The sequence below is a fragment of the Mus pahari genome, chromosome 1, assembly GCF_900095145.1.
Source record: "Mus pahari chromosome 1, PAHARI_EIJ_v1.1, whole genome shotgun sequence".
Lineage (NCBI taxonomy): Eukaryota > Metazoa > Chordata > Mammalia > Rodentia > Muridae > Mus > Mus pahari.
The window spans coordinates 52,267,438-52,287,456 of record NC_034590.1 but is presented as its reverse complement, the minus strand read 5'-3'; the positions used below and the strand labels follow the sequence as shown (position 1 = coordinate 52,287,456).

General features: G+C 46.9%; 1 protein-coding gene across 1 annotated transcript in view; it reads left to right on the top strand.

Moving 5' to 3' along the window:
• The window catches only part of Iqgap1 (IQ motif containing GTPase activating protein 1), a 93,280-nt gene that overhangs the window by 45,913 nt on the left and 27,348 nt on the right, over nucleotides 1-20,019 (top strand). The window contains exons 11-23 of the mRNA XM_021214354.1: nucleotides 542-626; nucleotides 4,381-4,544; nucleotides 4,726-4,886; nucleotides 5,330-5,454; nucleotides 7,484-7,647; nucleotides 12,569-12,659; nucleotides 12,817-12,984; nucleotides 13,592-13,734; nucleotides 17,012-17,182; nucleotides 18,094-18,177; nucleotides 18,267-18,338; nucleotides 18,430-18,499; nucleotides 18,849-19,057. Coding sequence (XP_021070013.1) covers nucleotides 542-626; nucleotides 4,381-4,544; nucleotides 4,726-4,886; nucleotides 5,330-5,454; nucleotides 7,484-7,647; nucleotides 12,569-12,659; nucleotides 12,817-12,984; nucleotides 13,592-13,734; nucleotides 17,012-17,182; nucleotides 18,094-18,177; nucleotides 18,267-18,338; nucleotides 18,430-18,499; nucleotides 18,849-19,057 — 1,707 coding nt within the window. The remainder of the gene's footprint in view (nucleotides 1-541; nucleotides 627-4,380; nucleotides 4,545-4,725; nucleotides 4,887-5,329; nucleotides 5,455-7,483; nucleotides 7,648-12,568; nucleotides 12,660-12,816; nucleotides 12,985-13,591; nucleotides 13,735-17,011; nucleotides 17,183-18,093; nucleotides 18,178-18,266; nucleotides 18,339-18,429; nucleotides 18,500-18,848; nucleotides 19,058-20,019) is intronic.

The following is a 20,019-nucleotide window of genomic DNA, read 5'->3' as shown; positions in this document are numbered from 1 at the left end:
TACAGAGTGAGTTTCAGGATAGCCAGGGCTACACAGAGAAACCCTGTCTCGAAAAACCAAAAAAAAAAAAAAAAAAAAAAAAGCCCCACTTGACTGACACCGGAGATACTTTAGGTGCTGCAAGATTGGATCTTGTGGGATTAGACTTGTAGGCTTTCCTCTAGGAATAGAAAAGTCTGCACTATTTTTGTCTACTATGTAAAGACAAGTATACATATTCCCAGCATACATTGGTAGGAATAAGCCACATTAATGCCTTTGTGAGTCCATAAATATTTATTTATAAAACATTTCAGGGCTACACACACACACACACACACACACACACACACACACACACACACACACACACACACTGGCATATCAATAGCCACTGTACCCCAGATTTGGCAAGGGCTTTTGACTATTAGTGTGGCTTCATTCAGCCTGGAGCTTGCTCTATCCCTTTGTCCCTTGTGACTGCTGTTAAGCGGACTTTCATTCAGGTCTAGAGGCCTACGCATGGGACAGCCATCTCATCAATGTCCTTTGCTTTCCCTAGAGTGGCCAGACTGACCCGCTGCAGAAGGAGGAGGTCCAGGCTGGAGTGGATGCTGCCAACAGTGCTGCCCAGCAGTACCAGCGACGTAAGAGTCCCTTAGCTCCGGGCTACAGAAGTGTTCAGGGGAGGGCAGTTGTGGCTTTATGTCATTAAAGGGTCTGAAGTTATGTCACCTGTCACCTGAGCCTACTAGTCATGATGCAAAACCCAGTGTTTTTGGTGGCAATAGCATTTTTCTGGTTTTAAAAGCAGAACTAGGGTCTGGGCACATTCACTTTGGTTGATAAACCCTTTTGGGTAGTTAGGAAGTGTCTGGAGAAGGCAACATTAAAGGGTGGTAAGTTTTAGGCTGTGGAAGAAGAAAGAGCACCTGATCATAGGAGAAAGGAATTGGGCAGACAGTGATGCAAGGGAAAGGTGAGTTCAAAGCAGGGGCTGCTGAGAATTCTGGTAACTGTTTGGCTGAGTTGAGATGCAGTTGAAGGGCAGCCTTACTAGAAGGCTCCTGGGAAGGGAAAGACTGTTTAGCTGGTGTAGTGGTAGCACACATGGCCAGTAGTGCAGACTGACAATGGCAGTGAAGAGGGAAGTGTCTCTTCTAGACCCAAGCTGGCTTTACTGAAGGGCTAAGAGCAAGCACATGTGAATGATTGGTGACATGGCCCTGCATCCCATCAGCCATGGATGAGTGATGTGCTCTCCCCCGCATGCTCAGTCCTGCAGCACTCCTGCTCCTGGCTGTGCTACCCCCAGGTCCCGCACCAGAAGCGCCAGAGGTTGGGTTGTTTGTTTGTTTTGGTTTTTTGGAAAGGAAAGTTTATTTCATCTTATATCTTACAGTACATTATGAATGGTAGTCAGGACAGGAAATCAAACGTGAACTTGGAGGCAGGCACTGAAGAAGAGACCATGAAGGAATAGAATTACTCTCTTGTGCAGACTGAGTTCTTAGCCCAGCTGGTCAGGGATGGCACTTGCAATAGTAAATCATCAGTCAAGAAAATATTCAATGAGGGCTGGTGAGATGGCTCAGTGGGTAAGAGCACCCGACTGCTCTTCAGAAGGTCCTGAGTTCAAATCCCAGCAACCACATGGTGGCTCACACCCATCTGTAACGAGATCTGACTCCCTCTTCTGGAGTGTCTGAAGACAGCTACAGTGTACTTACATATAATAAAAAAAAAAAAAAATCTTAAAAAAAAAAAAAAAAAAAAAAGAAAAGAAAATACTCAGTGATCTTTTGCCTACTAGACAATCTGATGGAGACAGTTTCTTAACTGAAGTTTCTTTTTTCGGTTTGACTTCTGTTGACTATATTTGATAAAAAAAAGAATAAAAGGAAGGGAGGGAGAGAGGGGAAGAGAGAGAAAGAAAGAAAGAAATTAAGAAGGAAGGAAAGAAAGAGAGAGAGAGAGAAAGAAAGATAGATAGATAGATAGATAGATAGATTGATTTTTTGATTTTTTTTCTCAAAGAATCAGCTCCTGGTTTTGTTGATTCTTTGTATAGTTCTTTTTGTTTCTACTTGGTTGATTTCAGCTCTGGGTCTATTTCCTGACTATGCTCCTCTTGGGTGTATTTGCTTCTTTTGTTCTAGAGCTTTGAGGTGTGCTGTTAAGCTGCTAGTGTGTGCTCTCTCCAGTTTCTTTTTGTGGAGGCACTCAAAGCTATGAGTTTTCCTCCTAGCGCAAAGCACTAGGTTTTATCTCTGAGTACCGAGGACTGCAGGAAAACAAAGGGTGCAGTCCACTGCAGAAGTGGCCCTTCCCTTGAGCGCGCTCAGCTGGAGACCCTGGGCAATTCAGGGAGGCCGAGGGCCTGGCCTGTGGGCACTGGAGTCAGTCCTGCACAGAGGGCAAAAATTTTAGGGAACCAAAGGTGCAGACAACCCTGAAAAAAAAAAAAAACTTTCGAAACCTGGGGGCTTGGCTTCTTGGAATGAGGAAGAGGAAGACAGGAGGAACTGCTCTAGCAGTGGGGCAGATGTTTTCCTGAACTTGGCCCTGCTATCTGAGTGCATATTGTTGGCACAGTCTAGCACTAGCAAGACATAGGCATTGTTTGCAAACTGGAAAAGCTCTCATATAAAGTGTGGCAGAGGTGCCAGCTCTTTATCAGCTCAGGAAACAGACAGGTAGGGGTGACTATTGGTTTATAGGTAAACAGATCCTTAATGCCTGTAGCCTAGATGACAGAACCGGCCTACAGGAAACCCAAGCACTGTATGAGGATATCTATTTAAATACATATGACTCAGTGCCTACTCTCTCTGGCCCATGGGGTCACCTTGGGCTCTTAAAGCTGCCTTTCAACCACAGATCAGACAGTGCTAGCTCGGCATAGTCTAGCTTGAAATTAGGTGCCAGGTAAATCAGTCACTTGCCTGAGAGCAGATACTGGGTGATAGCCTGCTGGTACAGGGTACCTGGCATGATGGCCTGCTGGTCTGTATGGCCTCCTGTGCTGCCTGTGGGCTCTGTGTATTGAAGTTAGGGGAGGATCCTTGTTCATAGAGTCTAATCCATAGGCTCAGAGTAGGGCAAGCAAGAATCCTTATGGTAGGTGGTTTGAAATGTGGGTGCTTGGCTCTCTAGATCTTCAGTTTAGCCATAGGCTCGGTGCAGCCCTGTAAGAGGCCTGTGTCCACTCCATGGCCTCTGCAGCTAGTACTCAGCAGTACTCTGACATTCTGCATTCTCTGGCTTCCTGCACTCTGTACGGGCTCAGCTTTGGGCCCGGCTCCATCCCTGCCCAACAAGACTCTGTTCTGCTCCTACTGGAGTCCATGCCCCTGCTGCTGCTACTGTACCCCACCCCCACTGCAGGCTGCCACTGCCATCTTCAATGAGAGTTTTTAGAGATGAGTTCCACATCAACTATCGTGACTGATACTATAGGTACAGAATGGAACTTTATTCTATAAACATTGGTGCTTCCTAGCCAGACTTGGTGCCCCATACCTATAATTCCAGCAACTCCTGAGGTAGGAGAGTTTTTGTGAATAAAGGCAGACTAGGGCCACATAGTGGTTTTTGTTTTGTTCTGTTGTGTTTGTGGGGTGGGGCGGTAAATGGGAGGGTGGGTTTCTAGAGAGATGGTTCAGCAGGCCAGATGTCCCTTGCTCAAGCTTGAGGGCCAGGGCTCTAATCTGTGTAAAAGCGCAGTGGGCGTGGCAGCTGCCTTGCAATTCCAGTGCACAGTAGGCAAGGTGGGTGGGCAGACGAGCCCGAAGCAAGCGGAGACCCTGTCTCAGTGTATAAGGTGGACAGTGATCAAGGCACCCAAAAGTCAAAGGCCTCCACGTGTGTCCTGCCGCCACATGCTCCTACATCCAAGTGAACATGCCTATACACATGTATTCCACAATCCTTTTAAAGCATGTGTGAGGGGGTGGTGTATGATGTTGCTGGCCCTGGGATTGAAAGCACGTGCTGCTCTGTAGAGGACCAGATTCTGTTCCCAGCAGTCCCATGGCAGTCACAGGCCTATGGCCATCTGTACTCCAGTTCTAGGGGACCTGACACCCACTTCTGGTCTCCATGGACACCAAGCACACACACACACACACACACACACACACACACGTAACCCAATATCATACACGTAACATAAAAATAAATCTTTTTTTAAAAAAGCAGCAGGGCATGGTTTTGCACCCATTTAATCCCAGCACTAGAGAGATAGAGGCAGGTAGATCTCTGTGAGTCCAAGGCCAGCCTGATCTACACAGTTCTAGGGCAGCCAGAGCTACATAGTGAGACCCTGTTTCCAAAACCAACCAAGGCACTGTTTCTGCCCAGGGCTCTAAGCCCACTGCATGCTGACCTGTTTTCCTTCAGGGTTGGCAGCAGTGGCAGCAATCAACGCGGCAATCCAGAAGGGCATCGCTGAGAAGACCGTGTTGGAGCTAATGAATCCTGAAGCCCAGCTGCCCCAGGTGTATCCGTTTGCAGCCGATCTCTATCAGAAGGAGTTGGCCACCCTGCAGCAGCAGAGTCCTGAGGTAAGTTAACTGAGCCTGTATTGTTTGGGAGCAGGATGGGGTGGAAGTAAATTTAATACCCACGTCTCTGTGTGCTTGGGTAGAAGCTTTTTCCAGAAACTCAGCTTTCATGTGGAACTCCTAATTTCCTCGGTGTCGGGGAGAGTCCTTCCTCACTGTTGTCTCCTCCCGTCCTGCACAGCATAACCTCACCCATCCTGAACTCACCGTGGCTGTGGAGATGCTGTCGTCCGTGGCCCTCATCAACAGGGCGCTGGAGTCAGGAGACATGACCACGGTGTGGAAGCAGCTGAGCAGCTCAGTGACAGGCCTTACCAACATCGAGGATGAAAACTGTCAGAGGTGGGGGCCCATTGCATGGCGGCTACCTCTGACCTGTCGTGTCTACACCAGTTTTCATTCCAGACTTGGTGTCCTCATACTGTGACTTCATAATGTCAGTACATGACAGACGCCATGACATTTGGTTTTTGTTGGTGCTGGGGTGGAACCCAGACCTCATGCTTATTGCAGAGTCCTTTATCGCTGTGTTCCTCTCAGCCTGGCCCTCTTGTCTGTCTGTCTGTCTGTCTGTCTGTCTGTGGATGAGTCCCCGGCCTTTTGGGTCGGTCTCCTAGAACTTAGACTAAGTGGTTTCCTCGTGTGTTTACATTCAAGGTCACTCTGCAGTCCCAGAACTTAGATCAAATACTTTCCATATTCTAAAACATTTATTCCTTGAATAGTCATTCTGAAGGGCTTGGTTTTTTTTTTCACCCTGTCTTTTTTTATTCGGATCGGGGCAGGTATCTCGATGAGCTGATGAAGCTGAAGGCTCAGGCACATGCAGAGAATAATGCATTTATTACATGGAATGACATCCAGGCGTGTGTGGACCATGTGAACCTGGTGGTCCATGAGGAGCATGAGCGTGAGTAACCATCATGTTCCCTCAGATACATTACTGTTAAGATGGTGTGGTTTGGGGCTGGGAAGATGGCTCGGTCATAAAGTGCCTGCCCCCTAGGCAAGAAGACGTGAGTGCAGATCTCCACCACCCAGGTAACAATTGGGTGTGGCAACAAACATCTGTCACCCCAGCACCGGGGAGAAGGGAGGCAGAGACAAGACACTCCCTAGATGCTCATCATCCAGCCAGCCTAGTGACTGGGGAAAAACCTAACGTTAGCTTCTGACCTGAGTGCATGTCCACGTATCTCCACATACACCTTCAGCACATGGTGCTTACACACACACACACACACACACACACACATACGTACACATACAAACATACACACACACACACACACATACATACACAAACACACACACACTTATACACGCGCACACACACACACACACCACAAGAGCTGGTTCCAAATACACTACAAGGGCTTTTGAATGAAATATTGAAATACAAATGTTTATATTCACACATATTTGTATAATTATATAAAACTCAACCAGCTAAGGTTGGGTACTGTTTTCAGTTATTGACTATGTGTCCAATACATAAACTTTGGACCAGTAGTGGGGGTGAATACCTTTAATCCTAGCACTCAGGGGGCAGTCTCTAGGTGGATTGCTCAGTTCAAGGCCAGCCTTGTCTATACAGTGAGTTCCAGGACACAGAGCTGCACAAAACAAAAACAAATAAAAATTGGGGAGGTGAATCAAGCATAATCTGCTATAGCTATAAGAGATGTAACTATATAATATGTAACTATATAGTATATAACAAGAGTTCTAATAAAAACTGCCTGAATTGTGACATCTAGTACAGGTTGAGGGCACAGTCTTCCACAAGTCCACTTGTGGTCAGACACCAGCTGCCAGTTCAAACTAGGCCTCTCTTCTGCAAAGTTGAGGATTCCCTCTGCCTCCTCAGGTTTAATGGCTTGCTAAAAAGGCTCATAGAACTCACAGTCATGTGTGACAGGGGATTACAGTGTGATTATAAAGGAGGCGAAAGTTGAGAGCCAGGGAGGGTTCTGAATGCAGAGCTGCTGTGGCCTCGTCTGTGTCACCCTCCTGACAGTAATCACTGACGGGGACTCACCTGAGAGCTTTGGGTATCCATAGTTGACTCCATTACCTACACATGATTGGCTGAATTACTGACCACAGGTCTGGTAGTCAGGAGGCCAGGCTGATGCTACATGACTTCTTAGATCCTGTGTGGTCAGCCCTGCCTGAAACCATCCTGAGGTCCACCATAGGATGCTTCTGATGGCACCCTTTCTGGCGTGGCGGGAGGCACCATAAATGACAGATGCTCTTCAGGGGACTCCAGGCTTCCCTTCAGAAACCAGGCAGAGACCAGCCAAATACTGCAGCACAGCAGTCCTCCCCAAGGGAGCCTCGCTGCCCGAGCCGGTGTTTCCTGTGAGAAACACTGATTTGTGGCAAGAGATCGGAGTGGAATGGAAAATCCTGGGCTTAGATCTTCAATCTGCCCTTCATTTGCTGTGTAATCCTAGGGAGGACCCACACCTCCTGTTTCATTCACTAAAAATGATGAATGATTTTGATTGCACATATGAAGGTTCCTGAAAGCTGTGAAGCCAGTTTCATCTCCCCTCATCCCTTCCTCAACATGTGGTGACCCAGGCTTGGGTGTCAGCACTCAGGAGTCCTGGGCAAAGGCCTACCTGTGCTTCACAGTGTGACGGAAACTAAAAATCCCCACCACATTAACACTTTAAAAATGAAACAGAACAGCCCACGCTCCTATAGGAATGGATAGGGTGAGGGAGTTTAGATGAAACAAATATTAAATTATTTTTTGAAATACAGTGCTGCTTAATTGTAGTCTGAATCATGATTGCTCTCAGGTGAGTTCATGGAGTTAGCATTTTTTTCACTGATCTTGAACTTGTGGGGCTCACATGATTCTCTTCTGCCAGCCTCCTGAGTAGCTGAGACTACAACATAGCCTTTTGTCTGTGTGTCCTTAGGGATTTTGGCCATTGGCTTGATTAATGAAGCCCTGGATGAAGGAGACGCTCAGAAGACTCTTCAGGCCCTGCAGATCCCTGCAGCCAAGCTCGAGGGCGTCCTTGCAGAAGTGGCACAGCACTATCAAGACACACTGATCAGAGCAAAGAGAGAAAAGGCCCAGGTGAGCCACCCCTCACCTCTACCTCTTCATCCCCCATCTTTACTGAAGTTGTTCGGGTTAATTGAAATATAAGATCCTGAACAAGTCAGTCGAAGTATTCAGTTGTATAAACTTTCAGAAGCAAATGTTCCTGTGTGATTGACGTTTACATTATATAGCGAGAGTTATCAGCACCCCAAAACTCACTCATGTCCCCTTCTGTCCATACCCACCCACTCCCCATCTGGTGGCCCCCACTATTGCAGTTTTAGACACTGCAGTTGACTTTAGCTCTGTATTTAAGTGTATCCATACACTGTGTGCATTTCTGTGGCAGACCTCCTTTCTCTAACATGCTAGTGACATTCATTCACCGTTGTTGTGCACAATCCTGCTGTGTTGTCAGTTTCTTTTACTGGGAGTTCTAGATTCTGAGTGACTTCTCGGTTGGTCCTCCTTTGAGAAACCTCATCCATATCGTTTGGTCGAGAGATGCGTGTAAATGGTGCTGCTCAGTGATGGAGAGCTTGCCTGGCATTCATAAGGCCGTGCATCTCTTCCCCTACACCTCAAACAAAACCAAAAACCAATCATGTATAGATTTAGAACAGCCATTAGTGGATCAGAGGAAGAACATAGAAGCTGAACATTAGTGGAGAAAACCGTAACTCTTGCTTTACAATAGTTTTATTAAGATATAATTCACGGGGCTGGAGAGACAGCTCAGTGGTTAAGAGCACTGACTGCTCACCCAGAGGTCCTGAGTACAATTCCCAGCAACCACATGGTGGCTCACAACCATCTGTAATGATATCTGATGCCCTCTTCTGGTGTGTCAGAAGACAGCTACAGTGTACAGTATTTTATACATAAAAATCAAAACAGAGATGTAATTCTCATACCATGTAACTCACCATTTTAAAATGCATGTCAGTGGTTTCCAGTATAATGCTAGAATTGTGAAACTCTCACAGTCACTGTTGGGGTGTTATCATCCACAGAAGAAACCTGTACCTGTTGGGGTCCTTCATAGTTCAGTCTCCCCTAGCCCTGGGCAATCATTAGTCTCCTGTTCTATGGAATTTGAATTCAGAATACTTCATATGATGTATTGACCTTTGTGATTGGCTTCATTTAACTTTGTCCAAGTTATAGCCTGTGAGTGGTGGCAATTGAAGCATTTCACTTGCTGTGGAAAGGAGAAAGGGGTAGGGTGGCAGCAGGGAGCCTGGCTGAACATCCCGGTGCGCACACTGCACTTCGGGTAGAATTGTCTTTTTTTAGGCATTTGCTAGCTTCCAAGTTCTACAAACCATCTAGGGAATAGCATTAAAAATAGTTACGGAATTCTAAATTTAGCAAGCACAAAATTGAACTTTAAATTTAGTCTGTAGCTGGGTGTGGTGGCACATGCCTGAGCCATGTCAGAAATTCATGGTCGCTCTCAGCTACACAGTTAGTTCAAGGCTAGCTTGGGCTCCATGAGACCCTGTCTCAAAAATCAAAAACAATCAAAACCCCACATAAAATATTTAATATGCAGTTCTCTTGGTGGTGTCTTTGTGTCTGTGGTGATCACGGGACTTAGAGAAGTTTACCAGAGAAGCCGTGTCTCCTGAGCTTATTTTGTTGTGTATTCTGTGATTGTCACTGGCAAGTATCCGTCCCTTTGAAGGAGCTCATCTGGCTAGACATTACCCTGCCACCCTGCCGCAGTGCACACTTCTCTCTCCCTTTTCCTTGTTAACTTTCCCACTAGAGCATCAGAACAGACCTGTCTTCAAGTTGACTTGTTCCCTCCTACACAGTCAGATCTGCTTGAGTGACTGTACTTTCTGTGTCTAAGAATGTGGTTTCTCTCTGTTGCTGCTGCTAGGTAACGTTGTCATACTTTAGTGCCTGCCGTGATCCCCGCTAGTTCTTTTTTTTTTTTTTTTTTTTGGTTTTTTGAGACAGGGTTTCTCTGTGTAGCCCTGGCTGTCCTAGAACTCACTTTGTAGACCAGGCTGGCCTTGANGAGACAGGGTTTCTCTGTGTAGCCCTGGCTGTCCTAGAACTCACTTTGTAGACCAGGCTGGCCTTGAACTCAGAAATCTGCCTGCCTCTGCCTCCTGAGTGCTGGGATTAAAGGCGTGCACCACCACGCCCGGCTTCCCCAGTAGTTCTTTAACGCGTATAAAATAGCTGATCGAGTCTTTGCCCACAAGTTCAGCTTGAGGCTGTTCAGTGGTAGCCCCTGTCATCTGGTGGGTCTGTATGTCTGTCCAGCCCCTGCGTACCTTAGTTTTGTTCTTGCTGTGTTTTATTTGGCAACCACACATTCCACTGATCACGTGTTACCTGCGGAAATCAGATGCCTGCCCTCTTGCGTCACTTGTTTGGTGTTGTAGGGGTTTTGTTGACATGGGGTCTTTCTTCAGTGTCCGGAGATTGCGGTTGCACAGCTGTTCAGTGGCTGTTCTGAATTCTGGGAACTGTCTTTGTCATGTACATGCAGGAAAATCTCCCTAATCTGCTCTTGATTTGCTGACAATTGAACAGGTGTCCTTGAATCCCTAGACCCTGTAAAGCCTCCCTGCCCTGCCGAGGGGCCTCCCTGCCCTGCCGAGGGGCCTTCCTGCCCTGCTGAGGGGCCTTTGTGCCTTCAGCTCAGTAGGCAGGCAGTTTACAGCTGTGCAGCTTTCTTTCCAGGCTTGGTCAGACACTGGAGCTTAGAGCTTTCAATTTTATTGGAGTAGGATTTGCAGGCCATATGATTCATCATTATAAAATGTGTGTCATTATCTCCACAGTCACTTATAGAAGAGTCTCTACATCCCACCTGTACCAGGTGTGACCTTCCCATCCAGGAGTGGGTCCCGATCTCACAGCTTGCTTTAAATGCCTCTTCTCCAGATTTGCCTTCTCAGTTTTTGGTTAGTGTTGTTGCTGAGACTGTTTGTCACCGCAAGCATCAGTGATGCTAAAGAGCGGGGAAGGCCCTGGTCATTCAATGAGGGTAAGGGATGATGAGGGCGAGCACTGGTGACCTCCCAGGGAGCACCAGATAGGTTGTGGGAAGATGCAACAGCACCGAGCTCACAGTCTTTCTCACTCAGTGGGAAATGCCTTTGTGCCAGCTCTAACTGTTGCAAACCTTCCTTCATCTTGTCAGCTTAGAAAAGCTAATCCATGCTATTTTTAGCCAGCATTTTGTTGCATTTTTAGTGAGAGGTTTCTTAGAAGTCCCAAGTCTGCCATTTCATTGGGGCTGTTTCTTTCCTTACTTGTGGTTGGTGCCTTTGGAGCACTTTCTAAGAATGAATTACCAGTCCCTGGGTAGTAGAGTCTGAATGCCCAAGGTGAGCATCCCTTTAATATATGTACATGAGTGGCTTTTAAAACTCTTCCCATCTGTACACACACGCTTGTGTGTAAGCCACCAGGAACTAGTTTCTGCACATGCCGAACCAATTTCTAGTCATTCTCTTGCCTTTCATACCTTGGCTCCACTGTTTGGTCCTTTTGTGTGAGGATTATGTGTGAAAGAAAGGTTATCCATAGCTCTTTGTTTTACCCTGCATGGGGCAGTGGGGGACAGGACAGTGAATAGTCAGAACTCTTGCAGAACTCTCTCTCCCTGCAGGCTAAGGCTCTTCTGGCCTCCCAGCTCTGCTGATAACTGGTTCTTGGAATCCGTGTGAGATCAGCCTAGCAGTGAACCGGCAATGGCTGGATTCCAGCCATTCCCACGGAAGTGCCTTAGCTGTGGTTGGTAGTGTTTGTGGGCAGCTTCTCTTGCAGACTAGGACCATCTCCCCTGTTGCCTCTGACTTAGCTCTTGGAGTCATAGCCTGTGGCTGCCTCATTGTGGCTTCACTCTGCAGTTGATGTTAGCATTTATAGTACTTTGAGGACTCGAAATTGTGTGTGACCGTTCCCCATCTTCAGTTATGTAACATGAACACATAAGGAAAAATATTTGAGGGGAGACAAGAGACCAGCAAAGGGGGGATCAGGGACGGTGGGGGGTGAGTAATAAAATGGTATATGCATCAAAATCCTATATTGAACCCTTATATGTTAGCTTAAGGAAAAATAAACTATAGCAAGATTGAAACAAGCCAGTTCTGCTCCATCACCTCCGACACAGGAGTCCGCTCGGACTGCACAGCTTTTCTGGCTATCTCGTCACCATTCATTAGAATCTTTGTGTGTGGACATGTGTGTTTAGTTTCCAGCAAGTGATTTAAAATTAAAGGCTTAAGCAGGACATGGTGGCATACACTTTTAATCCCAACGTTTGAGAGGCAGAGGCAGAGGCAGAGGCAGAGGCAGAGGCAGAGGAGGCAGAGGAGGCAGAGGCAGAGGCAGAGGCAGAGGCAGAGGCAGGTGGATCTCTGTGAGTTTGAGGACATCTGGTTTTACAGAGTGAGTTCCAGGACAGCCTGGGCTACACAGAGAAACCCTGTCTCAAAAAAACAAAGCAAAACAAACAAAAAAAGAACTCTTGCCGTGGCGGTAACTCCAGGTTTTAAATTTGAGAATGAAAAGGATCTGGTTACATAAGACATAAGCGCTAGTTGTATTGGACAGTTTGAGCTGCCTCTGTGTGTCAGGGGCAAAGGAGGCTTTCTGGACCTTGTGTATTAATACACACGCTGGCCTTTGTCATATGGCTCTAGTCCCTGAATCCCTTCCCAGTGTACCTGCTCCTGCTCCCTCCACAGCTGTCAGCTTCCTGAACAGTTTGATTTGCCTTCATTCATCTATTGCTTACATCGGAGCCATTTCCTGTTTAACTCTAGGGCAGGGTATTTGATGCCTGGCTCTTTTCATTCACTTAATCCACAGCTCATCCATGGAGCTTTTTCTTCTGTAGCTGAGCCCCAGAAGGCCCTCATCACACATACCCTGATGTTCACCATGGCTTTCGTATTGTTTTGCTTTCAATCATATGTAGGAAACACAGGATGAGTCAGCTGTGTTATGGTTGGATGAAATTCAAGGTGGAATCTGGCAGTCCAACAAAGACACCCAAGAGGCACAGAGGTGTAAGTATCCATGAGCCTGTTGTCTGGCTCACGTGTGGGTGGAGGGTGAGGACAACAGGTGCTGGGCAGGGTAGGTGGCCGGTAGGTCTGCTGGGTGAAGTCATGTGAACACAGACAGCTCCTAAACTGCTCCGTTGATAACTCTCTTCCGAGCCAGTTGCCTTAGGAATCTCTGCCATCAATGAAGCAGTAGACAGTGGTGATGTTGGCAGAACCCTGAGTGCCCTACGTTCTCCCGATGTTGGCTTATATGGAGTGATCCCTGAGTGTGGGGAAACGTACCAGAGTGACCTTGCTGAAGCCAAGAGGAAGAGACTAGCAGCAGGTGGGTCATGTGGGGGACGGGGTTCATATGTCCATGAGCTAAGCCCTTGAGCATATGAGGCGGCAGATGTAGGCCAATGTGGATAAACAGTATTTAGGCTCACGTTGCAGGAAATAGCCCTAAACTCTGAACGCTTGCAGATAGCTGCGTGAACCAGACCAGCTTTATGAGAGCGCGGAAAGGATCCGAGATACTTAGCTGTTCAAATTTCCTAGGATGTCAGCAACTCTGACTGTCTGAGTCTATGGACAGTTGACAGAGGTTCACAAGCAGAGAAGGTGGTGTAGCTCTCTCATTCCTGAACCGTAGTGCTGAAGGGTGCGTGGCCCGTCTTTTCTGGACGGTGTTCTGACTGCAGGATTTAGACAGAGGGATCGTAAGAATAGTATGATTGGTTCTGTGATAGGCCCTCCTAGGCGATCCCTTTTTATAATATGACATGCATGACATAGACCAGGAATTACCCAGCCAAGGCTCAGTGGATACACGAGATGTTCCTTTACTGTTGGATCCAAGGAACAGGTTTTGGAAAATGTTTAGGTTTTCAAAGCTGACTAATCAATGTGGGGGTGTGGCTCTGGGTTACTAGCTTTCTGTTTTCTGCCAGGAGACAATAACAGCAAGTGGGTGAAGCACTGGGTGAAAGGCGGGTACCATTACTACCACAATCTGGAGACGCAAGCAGGAGGATGGGCTGAGCCCCCAGACTTTGTGCAGAATTCTGTACAGCTTTCTCGAGAGGAGATCCAGGTAGGCCACCTTTCTTCACACAAGAAAAATCTGAGAGAAAGTGCTTCAGGGTTATTGTTGGTTCCGAGGAGAAATACTTGTGGCTGCTGGTAGTCCTGGACTCAAATGTAGACTGTGCAATGAGTAATTTTGAAGTAATCATGTTTTAGTGGTTTGGAAGTAATGAAGTCTGAAATGGAAAACATGTCAGTTGTACAACTCAGTGAGTTTCACTGTGTGGTTCTGAAAGAAAAGTTGGGTGGCCCATGGTTCTGCCTTCAGGCCTTTCAGTCTTGGGGAAACATCAGGCCCGGAACAGAGCCAGTGAGTGCAGGCAGAGACGGGGCTCTAACACACCATCTGACACAGAGTACTGTCATGTTAGGGAAAGTTTAATTCTGTCCTGGAGGAAGGCAAACCAAGTGACATTTTAAACAGGTGAGTAAAGAGGAAAGAATGTTCAGGACGGAGAGAGGAAAGTCACTGAGGGTGGAAAACCAGGGCCTTGTGTGGAAAGATACACATGCGGCTGACTGGTGGGGTGCGGCCGAAGGGACCGCAGTGAGAGAGGGACCAGTCCTGGACCCAGGATGACCTCAGGCACAGCCAGGCCTAGACAGCGCTTTGCATATGGGTCCTGAACTGATATACAGGACTGGAGTGATGGTCCTCCCTGCCTTTAACACATGACCTAATCTCTTACTCCTCCAAAGTCAGTGACTGGCAAGTACTTCACCCCCTATACCCGATTCTGCACTTGTCATCGAATGGGACAGCCACCCTCTAATTGCCCTCAGGAGGGAAGTCTCTCACGGGCATGTTATTGCCTAACGTCTGTTACCATCCTCTCTGGTTCCTGTGAGTCTTGACTCCTCATAGCTTTTGTTATTCTTGTCTGAATTTAAAGTGCTGGGTGTGTGGGTCGATCCCGAGGGTCTAAGGCAGAGCTTGGGAGGCACATTTCTAAGCAGTTCCCAGGCAGTGTTGTTGCTGCTACTCTAAGGACGGCTTCTAAGTATTGGCCCACATACAGATTATGTCTTCCTTACCCAGAAATAAAGAAGAAAAGGAAACCAGCCAACCATGGCAATGAGCGTCTTTAATCCCAGCTCTGTGGAGGCAGAAAAAGGGAGAAAACTCTGCATTTGAGGTTACCTGGTCTACATAGAGAGTTCTAGAATGTCCAGGGAGACAGACAGAGCCTGTCTTCTAAAAAAGACAAGAGAAGGCAAAGCCCGTAAGGTTTCTCTGATTTGATCTAACCTGTATGACACCCTGTCTAAGTGCCTTGCAAGTTAGTCTGCCCCAGGTCTCTCTCTGTTGCCATCCACTTGTTAGCTCCCAGGGAGAAGCCTGGCATCTTTAGTGAAGATGCCTGCCTTGGTATCTGGCACAGTCTTTGCACTGTCAGATGCCTTTAGGGAGTCTCTGCAAACGCTCCCTGCAGTTCTTTGCAGACCTCTGCCTCTGATGCCCTTTCAGAATCTTCCCTGCTGCCTTGTCTCTGCTTCTCCCTTGGCCATCGGCCCTCTGTCACTCCTTCACCTTATGGGGTGATTAGAGAGGACACTGTCAGGCACCAAGTTCAACACCACCATGGTCTCATTTGAGCCTGTGGACCCTGTGTGCTGTGACCCGAGATCCATACCGCCTTATCTCAGACCTTCCCCACATCAAGAAGGCTTCCATCTAGAAGCCCAGATACCTCAGACTGTGAGGCAGAAGAATAGAAACCGAAATAAGGGGTTAAAAGGGGCTGGTGACACTATGGACTTCAGCCTTTCAGGGAGGGTATGGTGGCCTCACAACATCAGAGCTCCAGGAACCTGCAGGCTTGGTGCTCCCTCATTAGAACATTCTCAAGGACAGCTTGGAATGCTGCCTGCCCATCAGAGTAGCTGCCAGGCAGGAAGCAGAGAGAAAAAGAAGAGCAGCAAATGTGCTCTCAGCTCCCCCTGTGAGCTTCCCCAGAGCACTCAGCAGACTGAGATTTCAGTGTGCATGCTAGGGCCCCCTCCCCCAAAACCCGTCTCTAATACTAAGGAAAGAAAGAGCAGGCACTTTGGCAGGTCGTCAGGTAAACAGACATTCCTAAACTCCTCACAGCTACGGCCTCAGTCAAGCCCAAACCCTCTTACGGGTCACAGTAGTAGCGTTCTAACCCACCTCATTCTACTCGCCCGCAGACTCTTTCCCAGCATGCTTGTGTGTGCACACGTCTGAATATGCATATATATCCTATAATCTATACATATAACCTATATATAAAACATATATAACCTGTAATTGTGGTACTTGGGAGTTTGAAGCAGAATGATAAGAGATAAAAGCTAGCTCAGGCCACATACCAAGATCCCTATCTCAAAAACAAAAATAACTGTGTGTATGTTTAGGAATGAGAGAGAGAGAGAGAGAGAGAGAGAGAGAGAGAGAGAGAGTGTGTGTGTGTCGGGGGATGGCACACATGAAGACAACTCTTTTGATAGTCTGTTAGCTATTCTACCAACGGTGCTTTTTTTTTTTTTTTGTAAGATTTATTTATGTATATGAATTTTTTTTTTAAAGATTTATTTATTTATTTATTTATTTATTATATATAAGTACACTGTAGCTGTCTTCAGACACTCCAGAAGAGGGCGTCAGATCTTGTTACAGATGGTTGTGAGCCACCACGTGGTTGCTGGGATTTGAACTCCGGACCTTCAGAAGAGCAGTTGGGTGCTCTTACCCACTGAGCCATCTCACCAGCCCGTATATGAATGTTTTATCTGTATGTATACCTGCATGCCAGAAGAGGGCATTGGATCCCAGAATAGATGGTAGTAAACCACCATGTGGTTGCTGGGAATTGAACTCAGGACCTCTGGAAGAGCAGTCAGTTCTCTTACCCTCTGAGCCATCTCTCCAGCCCAGTGCTGTTTTTCTAAAAATAAATTTGATGATTTTCCCTCTATTCGAATGTTTTCATCATCTGTTGTAACAGTCGAAGCCCTCTGGGCTGCTGAGCAGTGTGTGTTGGGGGGTCCTGCATACTTTACTCGTAGATCTTTTCACCAGTGCCGTGTGCCAGTGGGCATGGGGGCATGGATACAGGAATGAGGAATGAATTAAAGGCCTGGCTTTTAATTACGTAGTTATTAATTATGAGTCAGCCTGACCCTGGGACCCACACCTGAGGTCTTCGTGCCCAGTCCTCAGCTGAAGCAGATTACTCAGCTGACTCCTTGGCCATAGGTGGAGGGAGGTGATTCTCTGTGTCTCTTCTCTTGTCCCTGAATGTGACCAAACGCTTTTTCAGAGCTCCATCTCTGGAGTGACCGCTGCATATAACCGAGAGCAGCTTTGGCTGGCCAACGAAGGCTTGATCACCAAGCTGCAAGCCTGCTGCCGTGGGTACCTCGTTCGACAGGAATTCCGATCCCGGATGAACTTTCTGAAGAAACAGATCCCCGCCATCACCTGCATTCAGGTACCCCCACAGCAAGCAGGTACCCCCACAGCGAGCAGGCCTCTAGAGCAGGAGGAATAAACTGTCACTCTAAAACTGAATGTGTGAGTGTTTCTGTGACCTCTTCTCTCATAAGTGGATGGTAACCTCCTGTTTGTGACATTACATTATTGTGCTTTTGTAGCAAGAGGCATTGGTGAGCACCATGCCTGTGGATTGTACCTGTACCTCTGTAGTGCATATTTTAGTGATATATTCTAGGCACAGTAGATAAAACAATAATGCTTCAGTAACAGTTACAGAAAAAATTGAATTAGGAATTTTGGCTCCATTGCTGCTAGACACCGTGGGTCTCTTACATTTCCTTACCTGTGAACTGTGGTACACTACTGTGTATCTCCCTCACCTGGTAGCAGCGAGGATGACAAATACGTGAATCAATGTGACATACTTTAAGATGTGGGCTAGGGGGCTGGTGAGATGGCTCAGCAGGTAAGAGCACCCGACTGCTCTTCCAAAGGTCCTAAGTTCAAATCCCAGCAACCACATGGTGGCTCACAACCATCCGTAACGAGATCTGACGACCTCTTCTGGAGTGTCTGAAGACAGCTACAGTGTACTTACATATAATAAATAAAAAATCTTAAAAAAAAAAAGATATGGGCTAGGGATACAGCTCAGTGCAGAGCACATGCAGAGTGTACACAAGGCCAGACATTAGGTCCCCAGCACCAAAGCCCCCAAACAAAACTGTGTGTGCTGTTGTATCAATGTCAGGGAAGTAGAACATTGTGATCTCAGGGAGGTGCGGTCTCTTCCTACAGCATCATCAGGAAATTGTGCTTGGAGAATAGCAAGCTGAGGGTTTTGTTTGTTTTAACTTTCACTGATTCTTTGAAAATAATGCTATGTATACTGTGTGGTGCCTTTAGTCACAGTGGAGAGGATACAAACAGAAGAAGGCATATCAAGACCGGCTGGCTTACCTGCACTCCCATAAAGATGAAGTTGTGAAGGTATGGTAGCCCAGCAGGGTTTGTCCATGTGGGGTGCAAGCCTGACATGTTGAAAAGACCCTCTAAGTTCCAGGACCCCTTTTCCACAGATTCAGTCCCTTGCCAGGATGCATCAAGCTAGAAAGCGCTATAGAGACCGCCTACAGTATTTCCGAGACCATGTAAGTAGCCTTAGGACAGCAGGCTGCTTGGGTGGCATCTTCTGTGTCTGCGATGGCCAAGTGAGTAAAGAATTTCTTCTTTGTTCCTTAGATAAATGACATTATCAAAATCCAGGCTTTCATTCGGGCCAACAAAGCTCGTGATGACTACAAGACTCTCAGTGAGTAGCCATGGCTCAGCGGTGAAGAGTTGAGGCAGTGCTTGGGAGCCCTCAGGTCCTGGGCGCTCTCCACGGATCTCTTTGGTTGTCCTGAAGGCAAGGCTTGGGAAGGGTGCCACTCATGATTAAGCCCCCTTGCTAACATGTGGCTAGATGTCTTGCTGCTTGCCTACGTAGCCCCTGTGGTAACAGCAATAACCCGACTACGGACTGCATTTGACAGTTGTCTGAGCACCTTCAAACCTAAGCATTAATATCTTGTGGGTCACTAGAGCTTTATGACAGTACTGACCCTTCTCAGACTTAGAATGTTTCCTGGTAACTCGGTGATCCATATTTTCTTTGTCAGTTAATGCTGAGGACCCACCTATGATTGTGGTCCGAAAGTTTGTCCACCTCCTGGACCAAAGTGATCAGGACTTTCAGGAGGAACTTGATCTTATGAAGATGCGGGAAGAGGTCATCACCCTCATTCGTTCCAACCAGCAGCTGGAGAATGACCTCAACCTCATGGATATCAAAATCGGACTGCTAGTGAAGAACAAGATCACACTGCAGGTATGCACGGGGCCTGCCTCCCTCTTCCCGCAGAGTGTGCAGTCCAGCCTTGTCTTGCATGGAGTGTGGAGTCCAGCCTTGTCTAACAGGGAGTGTGGAAGCTGACTTATTATTATTATTATTATTATTATTTTTTTTTTTTTAGATAACCCTTTTCTAATTCCACCAACTATCATTTTCTGTTCTTCATTTTTTGCCTACTTAGAGACTAAGACTCCATTTCCAGATGTTTTGGTTCAGTGAATCCTCTCATTTGTCATTATCTATGCTTTGATTATAAAGAACACCCCAGTGCTGCCCCACTCTACTGAGGACTAGTTTGTTGGCGACAAGCTCTCTAACTGCTAATCGCCCTATCCTCATGGCTAGGGCTGCAGACTCACCCCTCTGCCCAGCTGACGTTGTTTCCAGAATTCTGTTCTGGGTGATTTTGTCCTTTACGGCTTTAAACTTTAGATATTTCGAGTTTAGGCTATTTATTAATTATTTGATTTATTTGGGGGTTGGGCACGTGTAGCTGTCATAGGACAAGTTGCAACTTGTTCCCTTCTAACATATGATACCACCCTGGTTGCCAGGCTTGGCAGCAAACATCATTGCCTACTGAGCTTTCTCACCAGCCTCCCCCACCCCATTTATTGATTATTTTATATGTATATGTTTTGCATGCTTATATTCCTATGCACCGCATGCATGCCTAGTGCCCAAGAAGGCCTGAAGAGCGTGTCAGATCTCCTGGAACTGGAGTCACAGATGATTGTGAACTGCCATGTGGGTGCTTGTATTTGAACTCAGGTCCTCTGGAAGGACAGCCAGTGCTCTTAAGCGCTGAGCCATCTTTCCAGCCCCCACCAGCCTTTTTCTTTCTTTCTTTTCTTTTCTTTTCTTTTCTTTTCTTTTCTTTTCTTTTCTTTTCTTTTCTTTTCTTTTCTTTTCTTTTCTTTCTTTCTTTCTTTCTTTCT